This window comes from Oryx dammah, unplaced genomic scaffold (assembly GCF_014754425.2).
Source record: "Oryx dammah isolate SB20612 unplaced genomic scaffold, SCBI_Odam_1.1 HiC_scaffold_28, whole genome shotgun sequence".
Lineage (NCBI taxonomy): Eukaryota > Metazoa > Chordata > Mammalia > Artiodactyla > Bovidae > Oryx > Oryx dammah.
In genome coordinates this window covers 98,027,494-98,046,440 of record NW_024070212.1, presented here as the reverse complement: position 1 = coordinate 98,046,440, position 18,947 = coordinate 98,027,494, and the positions used below count along the sequence as shown (strand labels likewise).

The 18,947-nt window shown below is 39.0% G+C and overlaps 1 protein-coding gene across 5 annotated transcripts in view; it reads left to right on the top strand.

The window, feature by feature from the left end:
- Positions 1-18,947, top strand: part of MAST2 (microtubule associated serine/threonine kinase 2) — a 200,885-nt gene that overhangs the window by 91,627 nt on the left and 90,311 nt on the right. The window contains exons 1-2 of one of the 5 annotated variants that reach the window (XM_040231269.1): positions 13,335-13,669; positions 16,415-16,609. The exons of 2 other annotated variants lie outside the window; for them this stretch is intronic. In XM_040231269.1, coding sequence (XP_040087203.1) covers positions 13,620-13,669; positions 16,415-16,609 — 245 coding nt within the window. In that variant the 5' untranslated portion in view covers positions 13,335-13,619. Of the gene's footprint in view, positions 1-13,334; positions 13,965-16,414; positions 16,610-18,947 lie in introns of those variants that run through there. 2 more of the 5 variants (XM_040231270.1, XM_040231266.1) reach the window with 2 other exon arrangements.

Below are 18,947 nucleotides of genomic sequence, written 5' to 3'. Positions count from 1 at the left end.
GGACTCTCAAGAGTCTTCTCCAACACCACAGTTCAAAAGCATCATTTCTTCGGTGCTCAGTTTTCTTTATAGTCCACCTCTCACATCCATACATGACCACTGGAAAAACCACAGCCTTGACTAGACGGACCTTTGTTGGCAAAGTAATGTCTTCTAGGTTTGTCATAGCTTTTCTTCCAAGGACCAAGTGTCTTTTAATTTCATGGCTACAGTCACCATCTGCAGTGATTTTGGAGCCCCCAAATATAAAGTCTCTCACTGTTTCCACTGTTTCCCTATCTATTTTCTATGAAGTGATGGGACCAGATGCCATGATCTTAGTTTTCTCAATGTTGAGCTTTAAGCCAGTTTTTAACTCTCCTCTTTCACTCTCATCAAGAGGCTCTTTAGTTCTTCGCTTTCTACCATAAGGGTGGTGTCATCTGCATATCTGAGGTTGTTGATATTTCTTTCAGCAATCTTGATTCCTGCTTGTGCTTCATCCAGCCCAGCGTTCTTCGTTATGTACTCTGCATATAAGTTAAATAAGCAGGGTAACAATATTCCCAATTTGGAACCAGTCTATTGTTCCACGTCTGGTTCTAACTGTTACTTCTTGACCTGCATGCAAGTTTCTCAGGAGACAGGTAAGATGGTCTGGTATTCCTGTCTCTTTAAGAATTTTCCACAGTTTGTTGTGATCTATACAGTCAAAGGCTTTGGCGTAATCAATAAAGCAGAAGTAGATGTTTTTCTGGAATTCTCTTGCTTTTTCTATGATCTGACAGATTTTGGCAGTTTGATCTCTGGTTCCTCTGCCTTTTCTAAATCCAGCTTGAACATCTGGAAGTTCACCGTTCATGTACTGTTGAAGCCTTGCTTGGAGAATTTTGAGCATTACTTTGCTAGCGTGTGAGATGAGTGCAATTGTGTGGTGGTTTGAACATTCTTTGGCATTACCTTTCTTTGGGACTGGAATGAAAACTGACCTTTTCCAGTCCTGTGGCCACTGCTGAGTTCTCCAAATTTACTGGCATATTGAGTGCAGCACTTTCACAGCATCATCTTTTAGGATTTGAAATAACTCATCTGGAACTCCATCACCTCCGCTAGCTTTGTTCATAGTGACGCTTCCTAAGGCCCCCTTCACATCGCATTTCAGGATATCTAGCTCTAGGTGAGTGATCACACCATCGTGGTTATCTGGATCATGGAGATCTTTTTTGGTTAGTTCTTCTGTGTATTGTTGCAACTTCTTAATATCTTCTGCTTCTGTTAGGTCCGTACCATTTCTATCCTTTATCATGCCCACCTTCATATGAAATGTTCCTTTGCTATCTCTAATTTTCTTGAAGAGATCTCTAGTCTTTCCCATTCTGTGCTTTTTCTCTATTTCTTTGTATTGACACTGAGGAAGATTTTTTTTTAATCCTTGTTGTTCTTTGGAACTTTTGAAAGTGACAAATAGATTCAAGAGATTAGATCTGACAGACCGAGTGCCTGAAGAGCTATGGAAAGAGGTTTGAGACATTGTCCAGGAAGCAGTGATCAAGAAAAGTGACCATCAAGTAGGGACCATCCCCAAGAAAAAGAAATGCAAAAAGGCAAAATGGTTGTCTGAGGAGGCCTTACAAATAGCTGAGAAGAGAAGAGAAGTGAGAGGCAAAGGAGAAAAGGAAGAACCTTGCTATTCTTTGGAACTGTGCATTCAAATGGATATATCTTTCCTTTTCTATTGTTCTAATCCTGTTATCTTAAAAATGTATATTGTGGGAGTGGGTCTGGTAAGACCTTTACAACCTTGAGACATTCTTTTGATTTACTGTAATAACCAATTGAAAAAGTATATAGCTCTCTTGCTAAGACTAGTGAGGGGGGCGCACTCTCTATCCCCCTTCTGATGTCTATGTCAGAAGCTTTCTTTGTCCCTTTTTATGCTTTAATAAAACTCTGCTACACAAAGGCTCTTGAGTGATCAAGCCTGGTCCCTGGTCCCGAAGCTAAATCTTCTTCTTCGGAGATCCCGAATCTGAAATCGTTCACCATAAGCTATCAAGAGTAAATGCCAGGTGTCTGCAGTGGTAGTCAGTGGGCAGGGAAGACTTCCTGAGGCTCAAGGATTGGATGTATCAAACTTTAGCTCTGTGAAACTGACATGTGAAACAGTATCATGTACTTTCCCACTCTGATGCAACTTGATGGTATTTGTCTAGATGAATGCTTCAGGAGAATGTGCTAAAAAGAGGTACCACCTGCTACACATTGTAAATCCTTTGTGTGTGTCAATAGTGCCTGATATAAGGCTTTAGTTTCTCTGTGGACTTTGCAAGTCAGGAAATTTTGATACCTGTAATAACTTTGAAGGCCAGAGTGATAGATTTGTGTTATATTTAATAGTCTTATTTTTTTTAATTGGGCTTATAGAGAAAATGTTCTTACATAGGTTCTCTACCTCCCAGGGGGAAGCAGGGATTGACAGAGATTGGAAGGAATGGCACAATAGTTACTACTGATTCCCCAGCAGGAGCTGTTTTGTTGTTAAAAAATGAACATGGTTTGTCAGTGAGCCATAAGTGTGTAGACACAAGACCTGAAAATGGAAAATTTGTGAGAACCTGTATGTTACTCTTACGTTGAAAGTAGTTATTATTCTGATCATTTGCACATTTATATCTCTTGACCTTGCAACTACTATAATGTATTTGAATATCTCAAAGTCAGCTCAGCATTAGTGTTTATAAAACCGAGATCATTGTCTTTCTCAGAAACCTACTCCTCTCTTATTTTCTAGCTTACTAAATGGTACCACTTCCTCAAGATCGAAAACTTCATTATCCTTGTTACGTTTCTCTGCCTCATTCCAGCTCCTCTATATTGTACTATTCCTCTAAATAGCGCCACTTCCCTCTCGCTTCTCCAAGCACTTGTATGCCTGTATCGTCCAAGCTGTTGTCATCTGTTGGCTCTGCTAATCCTATAGCTTCTAACTAGTCTTTGTCTAGCATTGCTTACCCTCCGGTACATGCACCCATCATAAAATAGCCAGAAGAAGGTTTTTAAAGTACAGATTTGATTATTTGATGTTTACTTAAATTCATTGAGTGTGTATTTGTATTACTCTTAAGAGTAATAGTCTCAGGATCACATCTGAAACTCTTGACATGGCCCATCAAACTGTCTGTACAATCTGGATCCTATTTTTGTCTCTATATTTTGCACAGTGTGTTCTCTGTACCTGGAATGATCTTTTCTTCATCTGTACCTCCTACTTAGTCTCAGCTTACATCTCACTTCCTTATGAAAGGCTTTTCTGATCTCATCTATACCTTGCTGTCCCTAGGCCAAGTCGGGTTTTCCATGATGTACTTTGATCAGACCCTCTACTTTTCCTTCATAGTTCTCATAGAAATTGTAGATGAAGAATTATTTGTCTTTCATCTCTCAGTGGATTGTCTATTCGTCTGGTTGGGTTGCCATAACAAAATACCATAGGCTGAGGGCTTAAACAACAGAAATTTATTTTCTCATACTTCTCGAGGCTAGATGTCCAGGAGAATCACAGTGCCTGCCTGGTTGGTTTCTGAAGAGAACTGTCTTCCCGGCTGGCAGATAAAAGGCCATTTTCTTACTGTTCTCACTGTATGCTCACGTGACCTTTCCTCTATGTGTGTATGTGTATAAGGGTGGGGAGTGTAGAGAACGGGAAAGATCAAGGATCGAGCTCTTCCTCTTCTTATAAAGTCTCCAGGCCTATTGGATTAGGGCCCCCCCACTCTTAGGAACTCATTTAACTGTAATTACCTCCTGAAGACCCTATCTCCAAATACAGTCAGTCACTGGGGAATTAGAGCTTCAAAATAGGAATTTTGGGTGGGGGACACAATTCAGGTCATAGCAGATGGTAAGCTCCATGAGGTCAAGATCACATTTATGTGACCTAGGACAAGAATATAAATGGAGATAGAAATGTAAAAGAGTTTTAAGTAAAGCTATTGTGATGCTGGGAGGGATTGGGGGCAGGAGGAGAAGGGGACGACAGAGGATGAGATGGCTGGATGGCATCACCTACTCAATGGACGTGAGTTTGAGTGAACTCCGGGAGTTGGTGATGGACAGGGAGGCCTGGCGTGCTGCAATTCATGGGGTTGCAAAGAGTCGCACACGACTGAGCGACTGAACTGAATAAACTGTAAAATAAGATATGTTCTATCCTTGTATCTTAAGAAATATAGTTTCATAATAACAAATTACAAAAAAGTGTGAAACTATTGTTTTCTTAAGGTGTTAAATATTTTATTAATATTAATTTAATATTATTATTATTAATAATGAGTACCAGGCACATGCAATGGCCACTTCAGAAGAGAAGTGAAAAAAGGACAAATTTGTATGTAGTAAAGAAATATTTAAATAAATTTATAAGTGGTTACAAACCTGGATACTTCTGTGGGGAGAAGGGAAGTCAGTTGAACCTATACTATACAGAGCTGATTTGCATTTCTATAGAAAGAAACTATTTTGTATTGCTGTCAGTTATCTGTAATTTAGAGAGTTGTAAAATGGCACAAAGGCAATAAAAGGCTAGAATCAAATAATTTAATCTCTAAACAATGCACAGTTTTCAATCTGAAGATTATTACTGTTTTTTTTCCCTTTACTTACACTAAGTTTTCTCACTATCTTTCTCTCATTCTTGATTAAATCAGTCTCATATACTATTCCTGATCATAAAACAAGGTTGTTCTCATTAAATATGGCCTAGTTTTTTACACGGGGATAGCAATAAGGTTAATTTCCTGTTTGGCCTTCTTAAATTTGCTTTGCTGGGAATTTTATAAAGAATCTCAGATTGAACTTTTAAAAGCCGCTGTTATTTGTATTTCGAGGCTAGAAATTCTTCACCAGATTTCATCTGTAATACCTGTGAATTTGGGTGAATTCTTCCTTTTTTCAAGGTCCTTAAAAATGTCTTAAGGGTCTTGGGTCTGCCAGGAAGTGACCTGCTGGACCCTGTAAAACCAGGCCCGTTTTCCTGATAGCATTTTTTGTGTATTGAGTCCAAAAATTCAACCATAGTTCTTTAAAAGTGGCCTGTTTTACCTGATTAAATAAGTATCATTCTGAAATATGACATTTCAGATAAACTCTTAGCTGCATAACCATTTTTTACAATTATGTTTTAAGGGAATTCAGTAAGTAAATTTAGTAAGACTTTCTCAAATCTCATTGGAATCAGTGAGAATCAGATACAATTCAGAAATGTTTCCTTTTACAAAAGCAAATTATTAAGAATTTAGATAGATTAAGAAGAAAGAGTAGTCTTCCTTATATACCCAGAAAATATACCTTAAGACAATATTCCAAACAAACTGCGGTCATCCCTCATTAGTTCATTCAGCCTTAGTGTAATTAATTTTCATTTCACTAGATCTTAGATTAGCAGTCTGCTTCTTGAGTTACGGAAATTCTGACTCAGTCCACTGCAGTGGTCTGAAAATTTTCCACAAGTGACGGCATCAGAAACCTGTACCCAAAGAGTCTCTTCTTTGAAGTGTCGATAGTTTGAAATCCTACTACAGTCCTTTTCCAAGGAATTCTGAAACAATTATTTGTTGAAAACACAGACTTTGGCTTGTAGTTGATTGTAAAGCCTTGAACTCTAGCATCACTTAGGAAAAAAAAAATCTCTTGGTCAATGACAGCTGTGGTCAGTTTATTATTGACAGTTTTTTAAATGTGAATGGTGTGATGAGAGTTTATAACAAGAACAATCCAACTAACAAGGGAATTAAGTTGTTTCTGTAGCATACAAAATAAGAATCATAAAATCAACTCAAAAAAATTTTTAGCAAAATGTCTCTGGGGGTAGTTTTTTCAAAGAAGACAGTGGATATTACATCTGATTTATAAAATATGAATGAACATAGCTTTTACAGAGGAAAATTCTTGATATATAATATGTAATAATCTTTTGACAGAGAACATGCCAGGACTAAGCTACAGATATCAAGTAAAAAGATTTAGTAAGACTGTAATAAATGGTAGACAGTTATCGGTATACATTTATAAAATTCCATTGGCCTAGAAGAAGCTAGATTTAGATTTTAAAAGTAAGGCTTTTAGCAAGTAAGCATTTTATGTGATAACTGAAATTAAGACTGCAAAAACTAAACTATTATTTCCTAAAATCTAGCAAAACACTGTGAGTACTCATAAACAGGAATACATTATGGGATAAATGCATGCTCGGTCACTCAGTTGTGTCTGACTCTTTGTGACCCCATGGACTGTAGCCCACCAAGCTTCTCTGTCCATGGGGTTTTCCAGGCAAGAATACTGGAGAGGGTTGCCATTTCCGACTCCAGGTTATAGGATAAAAGGGCATTGACAAATCTCTAGAAACTCCCCATAATTATACAGTTTCTGGAATATTTATATTCATAGCATTTTAGCTGTATAAATTTAAACTAGGGAAGGCTGAGCATCTTTTCTGATTTGACAGGTTTTTCCATGAAACTCATCAATAGTAAAATGTCAAATAAACTAAATAAAAGGTAACACAGTTTTGAATAACCTCAGGTTTTCCATGAGGAACCTTATTTTGTTTGTTTTCTTAAATAATTAAGGACATAATAAGTCAACATAAAGTAAGGGAAGTTATTTTATTATGATATAAAATATTTGCTATCTGGGCACATTACACAGGAAAAAAGAATAAACTTTAATAAGGTAGGTGAAAGCAATAAACAGTAAGCCAGGGAAACTGGCCCATCAAAATTGGGCAAACTTTGCTAAAATTTTAACCAGTTCATAGCTTTTCAGATTCATAATATGGTATTTATAAGCCACAGCAAACAAAAATCACTTTCCCAGTTTTGTTCTGCTTCATATTCTGGAACGTATTCACACTTTACTTGAGGACAGTTCTTAGGGGGTTGTCAAATCAGATTTAATTTTATAGTAATACTAAAATGATACTAACATGTAATGTGTTTATCATTGCTGTCTTCAAATGAATCAGTACATAACACATTATTAAAATGTCTGAGGTAATTAGATTTAGATGAAGTCTGAGGGTGTCCTTATAAGAAGAGGGTGAGAGCAGAGAGTACTTGTGGCTCTCCACTTCCACTGCCAGCCCCCTCCTTCTTTCCCTTCTCTTGCTCTCTCCTATGAGCTCACGGTGAGAAGGTGACTGCTGGTTATAACTCAGGAAGTGAGCCCTACAAGGAAACAGATCTGCTAGCATCCTTTTGTTTTGTTTGTTTATTTTGGCTGCTCCCGGTCTTACCTGCTGTGTGGGCTGGCTTCTCATTGCAGTGGCTTCTTGTTGCAGAGCACAGACTTTAGGGTGAGTGGGCTTCCATAGTTGCAGCACACAGGCTTAGTTACTCTGTGGAATGTAGAATCTTCCTGAATCAGGGATCAGACTCATGTCCCCTGCATTAGATTCTTCAAATCTGCTAGCATCGTAATCTTGGACTTCCCAGCCTCCAGAGTGTGAGAAGTAAATGTCTGTTGTTTAAGCTAAACACACACACGCATACAGAACCTTGCAGTTTCCATTTGTAGTACAGTTATTATTGATAGTTATAACTCGTACAAATAAGCTCTTTGGGTGTCCCCCAAAAGTTTTGCTTGATGAATTTTGAGAAATATATATGAAACTGTGCAACTCAAATTGGGACTTGGTTGCGTGGCTAGGACTCAAATCCAGCCAGAACCTAGACTGGGACTTGAACCCACTGTCTTCTAATTGAGATCACATACTCACATACCAAATATCAAGACTTCATGAAGTTCAGGTTATTTATGTCTCATCGTGAAAAGAATTCAGTGAGAGACACAATGATAGGTAAGAAGTAGATTTACTTAGAGAGTATATGCATTTCATAGACAAAATGTAGTCCATCTCTATAAAGGTAAGAGCTGGTGCTAGGTCATGGGGTTGTCTTGGAAAATGAGAGTGGCCAGGGGAGAAACACATTCCACACAGAGTGTGGGCCATCTCAGAAGGCCAGAGGCCCTGACATGGCAGAGTTAGTTTTTACAGGCTGGGTGATTTCATAGGCTAACGAGTGGGAGGATTATTTCCACCATTTTGAAGAAGGGGCAGAGATTTACAGGGATTGGGCCCCGCCTGCTTTTTGGCCTTTTTATTGTTGGCCTTGACACGGCCATGTTGCGGCAGGTGTGTCACTTAGCATATGTTAATGTATTATGATGAGCGCATAATAACGCTCAAGGTTCAGTGGACGTTGAACTTCTGCCATCTTTGACCTAATCAGTTCTAACCATTTTGTCCTGTCTTCAAGGGCTATGTTGTTCTTTTACGATAGGACTGCGAAAAAAGAATGTAAAGTGTGTTTTTATTTTATGTTGATTACGTATTGGATTGATGTTGTGAATGTCAGTTCAGTTCAGTTGCTCAGTCATGTCCTACTCTTTGGGACCCCATGGACTACGGCACACCAGGCTTCTCTATTTGTCACCAACTCCTGGAGCTTGCTCAAACTCATTCCATCAAGTCAGTGATGCCATCCAACCATTTCATCCTCTGTCGTCCCCTTCTCCCACCTCCAATCTTTCGCAGTATCAGGGTCTTTTCCAGTGAGTCAGTTCTTCCCATCAGGTGGCCAAAGTATTGGAGCTTCAGCTTCAGCATCAGTCCTTCCAATGAATATTCAGGATTGATTTCCCTCAGGATTGACTGATTTGATCACCTTGCTTCCAAGGACTCTCAAGAGTCTTCTCCAACACCACAGTTCAGAAGCATCCATTTTTTGGCACTCAGCTTTCTTTATGGTTCAACTGTCACATCCATACATGACTACTGGAAATACCATAGTTTTGATTGACTGTATGGACCTTTGCCGGCAAAGTAATGTTTCTGCTTTTTAATAAGCTGTCTAGGTTTGTCATAGCTTTTCTTCCAAGGAGCAGGCTTTTTTTATTGTGAATAATAAAAGACGCTTGCTATAGTATATTGTGAATATACTAAGTTAAATATATTAAAAATTGTGTTATTTTGACAATACCAGCTTCATAAACTTTCTTGAGTCATTTTGTTTTCAGATTAAAAAGCATTTTTTAATTTGGCTGCACCAGGTCTTAGTTTGTAGCATGCAGGACCTTTAATTTTTTTTTGCTGAATGCAGTATTTTTAGTTGTGGCATGAAAACTCTTAGTTGCAGCATGTAGGGTCTAGTTCTCTGACCAGGGATCAAACCCAGGCCCCCTTATTGGGAGCTCAGAGTTTTAGCCACTGGACCACCAGGGAATTCCTTAGATTTTTTTTTTTTTTTTCCTTAAATTAGAAGGTATTTGTTCTGCTACAGTAGTAAAAATTGGAATTGGTTAAAAAAAAAAATTCTTAAAGCAGTACATGGATTTAGAAATGAACCATGAGCTCCACATGTCAAACTTTGTAATGGAGTCTCATGATAAATTATTCTTGTCACAGAAGATATTACACAGTATTTTAATATCACCTTATAAATTGCTATCACTTATGTTTCAATTTCACCATCCCTTAAAACAATAGCTAGGCAGCCATAGAACATGTTTTAAGATCTCCTTTAATGTTTTCAGTGCTGGGATATAAAGAAAACCAAAAATAGCAGTACGTTCAGAATAACTTTGATCTGTGGTGGTCCTAATAAAGTAGTCTATGGAAATTTGTTGGTGAATCTGCTTCATAGTCATGCGTGGTGAACAAACTCTAAGGTGGCCCCCATAGTCTCCTCCTCCTATTAATATTTTTGTGAAATCCTATTCTCTTTGAGTATGGCAGTACCTGAAACTTGCTTCTAACCAATGAAAGAGTAAAAGTGACAAGATGTCATTCATGTGACTATATTATGGTATATAAGACTTTGTCTAAGTTAGTAGACTCACCATAGAAACTGTCTATCTGGCTTCTTGAAGTAGGCAACCATGTTGGGAAAACCCATATGGCACAGAATGATGGTAGCTTCTAGGAGCTGAGGTTGGCTTTCAGTTGATATCCAGTAAGCAGCTCAGGCCTCAGTCCAGTAGCCACAAGGAAATAAATTTGGCTAACTACCTGATTGAACTTAGAAGTGGATTCTTCCTTAGCCAAGCCACTGTATAAGAATGCGGGGTGACCTAGCTTATCTAGGTCCTCTGCTTAGGCATTGTGAGACCCTAAGCAGAGAACCTGGATAAGCTGTGCTTGAATTCTAGACTCATAGAAATTGAAATAGTAAATATGTGTTGTCTTAAGTGGCTATGTTTGTGATAATTTCTTATACAATAGAAAAAGAATACATCATGCCAACTTTTTCCACTTTCTTGCTTTAATTTCCTTGTATTTTATTGCAATGTTACTTTCATCAAATCTGCTATATGAAAATTCTTTTGACTAAGATATGTATTTAAAAATTTTTTAAATATTTATTTGGCTACATTTTGGCTGCATTGGGTCTTAAATTGCGACACACAGGATTTTCCTTGCATCATGTGAAATCTTTCCTTGTGGCGCGGGGGCTCAGTAGTTGCAAAGTCCCAACTTAGTTGCTCCACAACATGAGGGATCTTAGTTCCCAAACCAAGGACCAAACCCATGTCCTCAGCATTGCAAGGCAGATTTGATTCCGAGGCAAACCATTCAGTATCATGGTAATCCAAATCTGTGCCCTGACCAGTAATGCTGAAGAAGCTGAAGTTGAACGGTTCTATGAAGATCTACAAGACCTTCTAGAACTACCACCCCAAAAAGATGTCCTTTTCATTATAGGGGACTGGAATGCAAAAGTAGGAAGTCAAGAAACACCTGGAGTAACAGGGAAATTTGGACTTGGAGTACAGAATGAAGCAGGGTAAAGGCTAATAAAGTTTTGCTAAGAGAACACACTGGTCATAGCAAATACACTCTTCCAGCAACACAAGAGAAGAGTCTATACTAACTCTTGTTATAGTAAGACTTTAAATTTTAAGACCAATCTAAGGGGTTGGGTAGTAATATCTCATTGTGATTTTAACTTGCATTTCTTAGATGAAAAATGATGTTCAGTTCAGTTCAGTCGCTCAGTCGTGTCCGACTCTTTGCGACCCTATGAATTGCAGCACAACAGGCCTCCGTGTCCATCACCAACTCCCGGAGTTCACTCAGACTCACGTCCATTGAGTCAGTGATGCCATCCAGCCATCTCATCCTCTGTCGTCCCCTTCTCCTCCTGCCCCCAATCCCTCCTAGCATCAAAGTCTTTTCCAATGAGTCAACTCTTTGCATGAGGTGGCCAAGGTATGGGCGTTTCAGCTTTAGCATCATTCCTTCCAAAGAAATCCCAGGGCTGATCTCCTTCAGAATGGACTGGTTGGATCTCCTTGCAGTCCAAGGGACTCTCAAGAGTCTTCTCCAACACCACAGTTCAAAAGCATCAATTCTTCGGTGCTCAGCCTTCTTCACAGTCCAACTCTCGCATCCATACATGACCACAGGAAAAACCATAGCCTTGACAAGACGGACCTTAGTCGGCAAAGTAATGTCTCTGCTTTTGAATATGCTATCTAGGTTGGTCATAACTTTTCTTCCAAGGAGTAAGTGTCTTTTAATTTCATGGCTGCAGTCACCATCTGCAGTGACTTTGTAATAACATAAAGCAACCAACAATTGTAAGTAATTACTAGATTCTACTCTAAGCACTCTACATATAATCACAGTCCTCATCACAGCTCTATGATATGCATGCTATTATTCCATTATTATTATTGTTGTTATTATTATTAAGTAGCCTGGGGTTGGGTATTAGAGAATGGAGAATATTGAGTAGGAACTTAGAACCTCGCCTTAACTGCATGGCCTCAGCTTGGGATGGGGATAGACAGAGGCTAGTTTGCTAGATGTGGGAGTGTGGGCTTCTGTGACTGACCCTGATATCATCACGAGATTTTCGCAAAGTGGGACTCAGTACTTGTTGAAAGGTGGTAGATTTCTGAGAGAGTTTCCAGTTTTGTTATAGAGAACAGGGGATTCTGGGAAGGAACTGTGAGAAACAAATGATTGGGCTGGTACATGGAGAGGGAAAGTGAGTGTCTGTAGCTGCCAGGTGGGGTAAGTTTGGTTGGGTAATTAGAGCAGTGGCTTTCAAATTTTTTATAGACTATGACCCTCAATAATAGATTTTACACTGTAACCCATGACACGTGTTTGCACTTATAAATAATACATATTTCAATAACAGGTGTTACACAAATTTCACTAAATAATTCTTCCCCTCACTTTGTGTGAAGCACTCTGATATTTTCTTTTCTAAAAATTCTATTTCCCTTTTAAGAAAATATTGGTCCCTACTATCTAAATTGATCTCATGACTTGCTAAAGAGTTGTGACCTGCAGTTGAAAAAGCACTGGTTGGAGTATGAATTAATCTTTTGGATGTTATCCTAGAAGAACAGTTTGACATACTTTGTCATCCATATGAATGAGAGGATCACATCTGAGTTGGCAGGTGCTCTGAAGCAGGGGACCAAGATTTTGCTTAATTTTCACTCCTTAGCTGTCAGTGTTTAGCTCAGTAATTTATTTGCTTTTGTCAGATGGTTTCCTGTGTGTTTGTACTTATCTTCCCCTTTAGATTGAGAGCTCGCCCTCTTGGGAGGGCAAGACCTATGATGATAGCTAATAATTCTATAGCACTTTCTCTGTGCTAAGCACTTTCCTGTTTTACACATAATAATCTTCCCCACAGCCCACCTATTCAGCACCTTACCTATTTTCATTCTATAGGTGGGGAAATGTTCAGTGACTTACCCTTCTTTATAGTTCTTCTGCAGCTTACCTCATATAATATCTGCCATAGAAATTATTTCATTAATAATTTATGGATGAAATTAAACTAAGTAGTTCTAGGCTTACTTCTCTTAATTTGACTTATGGCTATTCTTACCAAACGGTTATTTAAGTGACTGGAGAGTAATACCAATTGAATTTAAAATGATGCTGGATTTTGTCTGAAGAAGTACAGAGTTTACTTAAATTGGTTTCTGAGCCCTACAAATCTGTCGTCCTCCATGAGGTCTGGGCTTGAGAGTGAATAACGTTGCAGAAATGCCCACATATTCTTAGCTCATTATTTACTGATTTGGGATCTTTAATGTGCTTTGTTCCAGTCCGCTAGCCACTGCAGCAGCTGTTCCAGCCTGACCCACGCCTCCTGAGTTAATAGTATTTCTGTCACAGTGTGAGTTTTCAAGTTGGTATGTGCAGTCTCCGCCAGTCCTCACTGTTGCCAGGCTTCAGGGCTGGAGGTTGTGACTGATGTGTGGGGGAGGGGATTTGACACTTGTCACTGAGGAGGAACGAGGTGCTCCCTGGGACTCTGATTTGTTCCGGGCTGAGTGTGAATGATGTCAGGCAGACAGAGGACAGCTGATTCATTCGGGGTCTGGGACTCCTCACTCTGCCTCACTGCTGCCTTTTGTGCTCTTAGGATTTTTTAAGGGGGGGGGGTGTTGCTGAAAATCATAATTTTGAAGAAAAGTACTTTAATTTTTTCTCTTAAATTTGGAAAGCCTTTGTAAGTTTCCTTTGGCTTATGCCTGCATACCTCTTGTGTGAGAGAACTTCCTGCCAAGATTCCAAGTGGGAGAGGGCAAAAGCTTGAGTAGCCAGGAAAATGATGAAACGGAGGAGAGAGAGACTGGGAGCACCATGCCTGCGGATCCAGTAAGGAGGCTGGGGTCTCTGAGTGGAAACTGGCAGGCGTCAGGAAAAGAGCTAATGCCAACTAACACACCTTCATTTGCTTGGATAAAGACTCTGGTTTGGAGATGCCTGTCAGGAAGAGGGCTGGGCTGGCTTCGTGAGTTCAAGGTCAAAACAGTGGTCCCTGGCAGAGGTATACGGGGTTTCTAATTCTGAAAACTGAGTTAGATGTCTTTTAGAGATTCTTAGGTACTTGGGAAGCCGGGCTAACAATGAAGACTTTTTTCCCTGCCTTGCAAGCAAAAGTGTATTTAAAGTAAGTGTCAAAGCCCCAGTGGATGTGAGAAACAAATGGAAAGGACAATATCTCCTCTTTTGACTAGCGAGGGTATTGTATTTCTGCCCTTGGCCTGTCAGCTCAGGACCTCAGATCTGCCCTTGCAGATCCAAGCCTGAGTCTTTTAGGATGGGAATTTTATTTCTATGTTGACCAATATAGGAATAATACTTAGGTAAGGATTTTGAAGCTGGGGAATGGAAGAAGACTTCCACTCCAGGGTAGCTTTCCCAAGACATGCTCAGGCTTATTTAATGAAGAAGTAGTGAGTGAATTGATCAGCAAATTAGGGAACCAGGGAAAGGAGTGCCCTAGAGTTCATTCCCTTTCAGTGATCTGTCTCAAACGGCCTTTGCTGTAACAGGGCAGAGGGGATGCACTTCAGATTTCCTTCCCCTGAAGGGCAGTGGTTACGTGAAGACAGCACAGCCTACTCAAGTAGGCAGACTTGGTCAGTGGGCTTCTTTTGGGTCATTGCCCTTCGGTGCTAGCGGATGCTCATTGATTGAACTGATGATTCTACCAGACCTTGGGAAATCAGACTTGTTTGAAGTATAAAATTGGAAAGATTGGCACACTTAAAAAAAAATGGTTTATTTCCATATTTCTACAAAGTAAATGACCACAATAGAGAAACTTCATCAATTAAGAAAACATAGGGATTAAAAATCATGCTCTCCAAACATTAGTATACTGGTAATTTTAATCATTGTATCTGTTTTAGTGACTTTGAATTTGGATTAGGAAAACGCTCCTTGAGGATCTAGGAAGTAGTTTATCAATCTCTTCCCTTTTTCAAACATTCCTTTTTCGACTGCAGCCCCAGAGTATAACCAGTTTGCAGAGGGGTAATTAAGAGGAAAGAGAATGAAATTTGGTTTTCATAGATTTTTTTAATAATTTTGAATTATATATTCATCAGATGGCTAAGCCTCATCTTATGTGATAAGATTTAAGACTCCAAAATTTTCTATAAGCAATGTTATTCAGGTTAACAAGAAAAGTGTATGTTCTGATTAACTCTAGCATATATGTACTGTTGACCCTGTTGTGTGTTCTGATTAGCTCTAGTTTATATGTACTGTTGACCCTTAAAACCACAGGTCCACTTACACCACAGATTTTTTTCAATAAATATGTGCTACAGTACTATACAGTGTACAGTTACTTGAACCTGCAGATGCAGAACCTCAGATATGGAGTGCTGACTATGAAGTTGGAGTGACAGCTGGGAAGTTATAGACAGATTTTCAACAACTTGCATTGTTCAAGTGTCAACTGTACTAGGGAACTAATTTTTAAAATTTAGATGTCATTTAGAGTTCTTTAGAAAAGTGGAAATTCTTTTTTAAAGTGAAAAATTAATATTTTTGCCTATAATTTAAGAATATATTGAAAAATTTTACCATCCTATTATATCTTTATATTTTGTACTCATCTGAGAAATATGCTAAAGCCAGCTAGAGGGATAATATATAGGAAGGTGGAGATTTCTTTTGAATATATGTAATTAAATACAAGTAGAATGTCATCAAATCCAAACAGGTAGCAGTAACAATACAGGAAACTAACATAATTTTTTTTTAATTTATTTATTTTTTATTTTACTTTACAATTCTGTATTGGTTTTGCCATACATTGACAAAACATAATTTTAAAACAGGTGCTTATGTGATACTTAAGTTTTTTTCCTATCTTGGAAATAAGATATTGTAGTTAAATATTGTATTTGTGTAGAAAGCTATACCACTACTACACAAATGCTGTGTGTCTGTCAATTATTTTTCATCATCTGTGACATGTCTATTATATATGATTAAAAAATAGAAATTCATATTTACCATCTGTCTGTGTTCAGTCTAATGATCTCACTTAGTCTTCTTTAGTATTTAACACATTAAGATGGTTAAATTATTTTTTTGGGAAAAAAATAACCTGCAAAATGAAAATTTAAATAGAAGCAAAATTTATTATATATAGTGAAATAACATTATTTGGTGTACTCAGACAAAAGTTAAACAACTTGGTATTATTTTAGATGTAATATAACAACTTAAACTATTAAGAATGCTTTATTCTTATTGACATGTATATTTCTCTAGGAAATTTTAGTCATTGAGCACAACATATTGTCTGTTGCTTGTTAATTGATGAATTGTAGTAAATTTACAACATTTTCACAGAAGCCAACCTAAATACTTTGAATATCCAAAACTTAACTTTTTGTTTTTAATTCTGAGGATTAAGTTTTAGTCTCCATGGTCATTCTGTGCCGACATTGGTACTGGGCATGATATTAATATCTGAGAATGGTTTTTGACCACTTACTTTTCTTGAGCCTCTTGCATAAACTAACCCACTTTGAATGTTTCTTTTTGGCTGAGAAATTACCACTGACTCTGTTTTTCTCTGCTGTGGTACATTGTCAGAATCTCTGCTCTTTGCCGAGGATCTGAAGGAAACCGGCACGTACTTTCTCCCACATCGGCTCCAGCCTGGCCCCTCTCTGAAGTCCCCTTTAGTGCTGACTGTGCTCTGGCTGCTTCTCCTCTTGCCTTTTTCCTGAACACACACGCCCATAGCAGTCCTGGCGGGCCCTGTTCCAGCCGCTCACTGCAGTGGAGGTGAGGAAACCTACTGTGATGAACGTGGGCCTTAGCGATTGCTTCCGGCCTGATAGGTAAAACCTAGACCTTTCTCCTTAATAATGGGGAGAAACTGCACAAAAGTGATGGCTCGTGTGAAAGGAATTTCACAGATCTCTGTTACATGGAAAATTAGGGGAAAAGTAGTGTGGCGTATCAGTAGTTAGATAATTGTGTGTGCATCTCAACCAGTGGACAGCCCTGCGACCACCCCATAGGAGAAACATAGCATGACAGAATGCTAGAGCTCTCTGAGGGTTAAATAGTCCAAACCCACATTTTACACAGAAGGAAAATGAGTCCATACTATATGCTGGGCACTGTTTTTCTCATGAAGGACTGTGATCACAAAGGAGTAAAGTCCCTGCTCTCAGTGAGCTTAGATTCTAGTGGAGGGAGGCAAACAAATTAGTGAGTAAATATGTAACAGATGGACCTAAATGATACTGAGAAAATACAGTAGGATAAGGGGGGTGGGGAATGTGGGATCCAGGGGTTGACATTTCATGTAAGATGGCCAGGGAGGTCCTCAGCAATAAGTTGACATTTGAGGAAAGACCTGAAGTAAGTCTCAGAGCCAGAACAGTGATATCTGAAGGAAGAGCATTTCAGACAGAGGCAGCAGAAAGTGCCTAGAACCTGATCTAAGAGCTTGCTCTGTGTGCTCTTTGTATAGCAGAGTCCAGTGAAGCTCGTGTGGAATGAGTTAGGTGGTAAGTGGGAAGAAAGGAGGTCTGAGATGTAGTGGGGAGCCAGATAAAGTAGAGCTTTAAAACCATGATAAGGATGCTTATTCTTTTACTGAGTGAGTTGAGAAGCTATTGAATAGATTAAAGCAGAAGAATGCCATGATCCAACTCAGATGAAAAGAATCACTATCACTGTAGTTAGAAGGCTACTGGTATATTCTAGGTCAGAGACAGTGGTTTGAACCCATGATGGTGCAGGTGGTAAGAAGTGTGGATTAGATGCAGAATCTGAGAAAATGGTGAGTTAAGGATAACTGAAGATTTGGTGCTGAACAGCTAGAAAAGTTTGGGAGAAGGTGATGGCACCCCACTCCAGTAGTCTTGCCTGGAAAATCCCATGGGCGGAGGAGCCTGGTGGGCTGCAGTCTATGGGGTCGTGAAGAGTCGGATACGACTGAGCGACTTCTCTTTCACTTTTCACTTTCATGCATTGGAGAAGGAAATGGCAACCTACTCCAGTGTTCTTGCCTGGAAATTCCCAGGGATGGGGGAGCCTGGTGGGCTGCCGTCTATGGGGTCATACAGAATCAGACACAACTGAAGTGACTTAGCAGCAGCAGCAGCAGCAGCTAGAAAAGTTTAGTTATCATGAACTGAGACTGGGGAACTGCAAGAGATCGCTAATTAGACGTTCAGTTAGAGATATGTGAGGTCTGGGCTAAAGAGATGTAATTAGAAATCATCATCTTATAAATGAATCGTTAGGTTTATGAGATTATCCAGTGAGTATAGAAGGAGGAAATGTTAATGGATTGAGCCCTGGACTGGGGCAATCTGACTTTAAGAGATTGGGGAAACAAGGAACTATCAGAGGAGAGACTAAAAAGAACAGTTCTTCAGGAAGGACTAAGCAACCAATTGAAAAAATTTTCAAGTAAGAGGAAGGTATGATTGATCAATAGGTATTTGATAAGCTTTCTGTTAGGAAAAAAAAATTAATGCGGCAAAAGACAAATTTAAATAGAAGCAAAACTTATTATACAGGCTTAAGTGACATTATTTGATATATGAACTCAAACTCCAAAGACGACTGAGGGAAAGTTTAGACTGACATAGGACAGCATTAGAAGCTGATTCCTCCCTGAAATCACCTTATTCTGGAGGTACTAGACCTTGGTGCATGAGACTGAGGAAAATTGCAGGTTGGGTAGCACCCACAAGCTAAGGTGTACCCCATCTTGGCACATGGCTTAAAGTACTAGGCCCCCTCACCCCCTGTTTTTTCAGCTGTGCCATGTGGCTTACAGAATCTTGGTTCCCCAACCTTAAAGTACTGGCCCGTGACACCTGTGTTCTTAGGACACAATCTAAGGCAATATCTTATAGCTTTAGGATTGACAACTTGTTAAATTCCCCTCCAACCCCACGCCACCAGACTTGTCCACATGTCTGGTCACTGTATTAGTGTTTTATTCCATTCTGTTTTTGTATCTCTCATATGCACCATACCAGTTCACTGATACAGCAAGATAATTTTACCTTGTTGTTTGCTGGCTATGTTTGTATTTCTTTAAATGTTCTTGAATTTTATTCTGGATGCAGTTAAATTATGAGAAAGAAATAGTTTG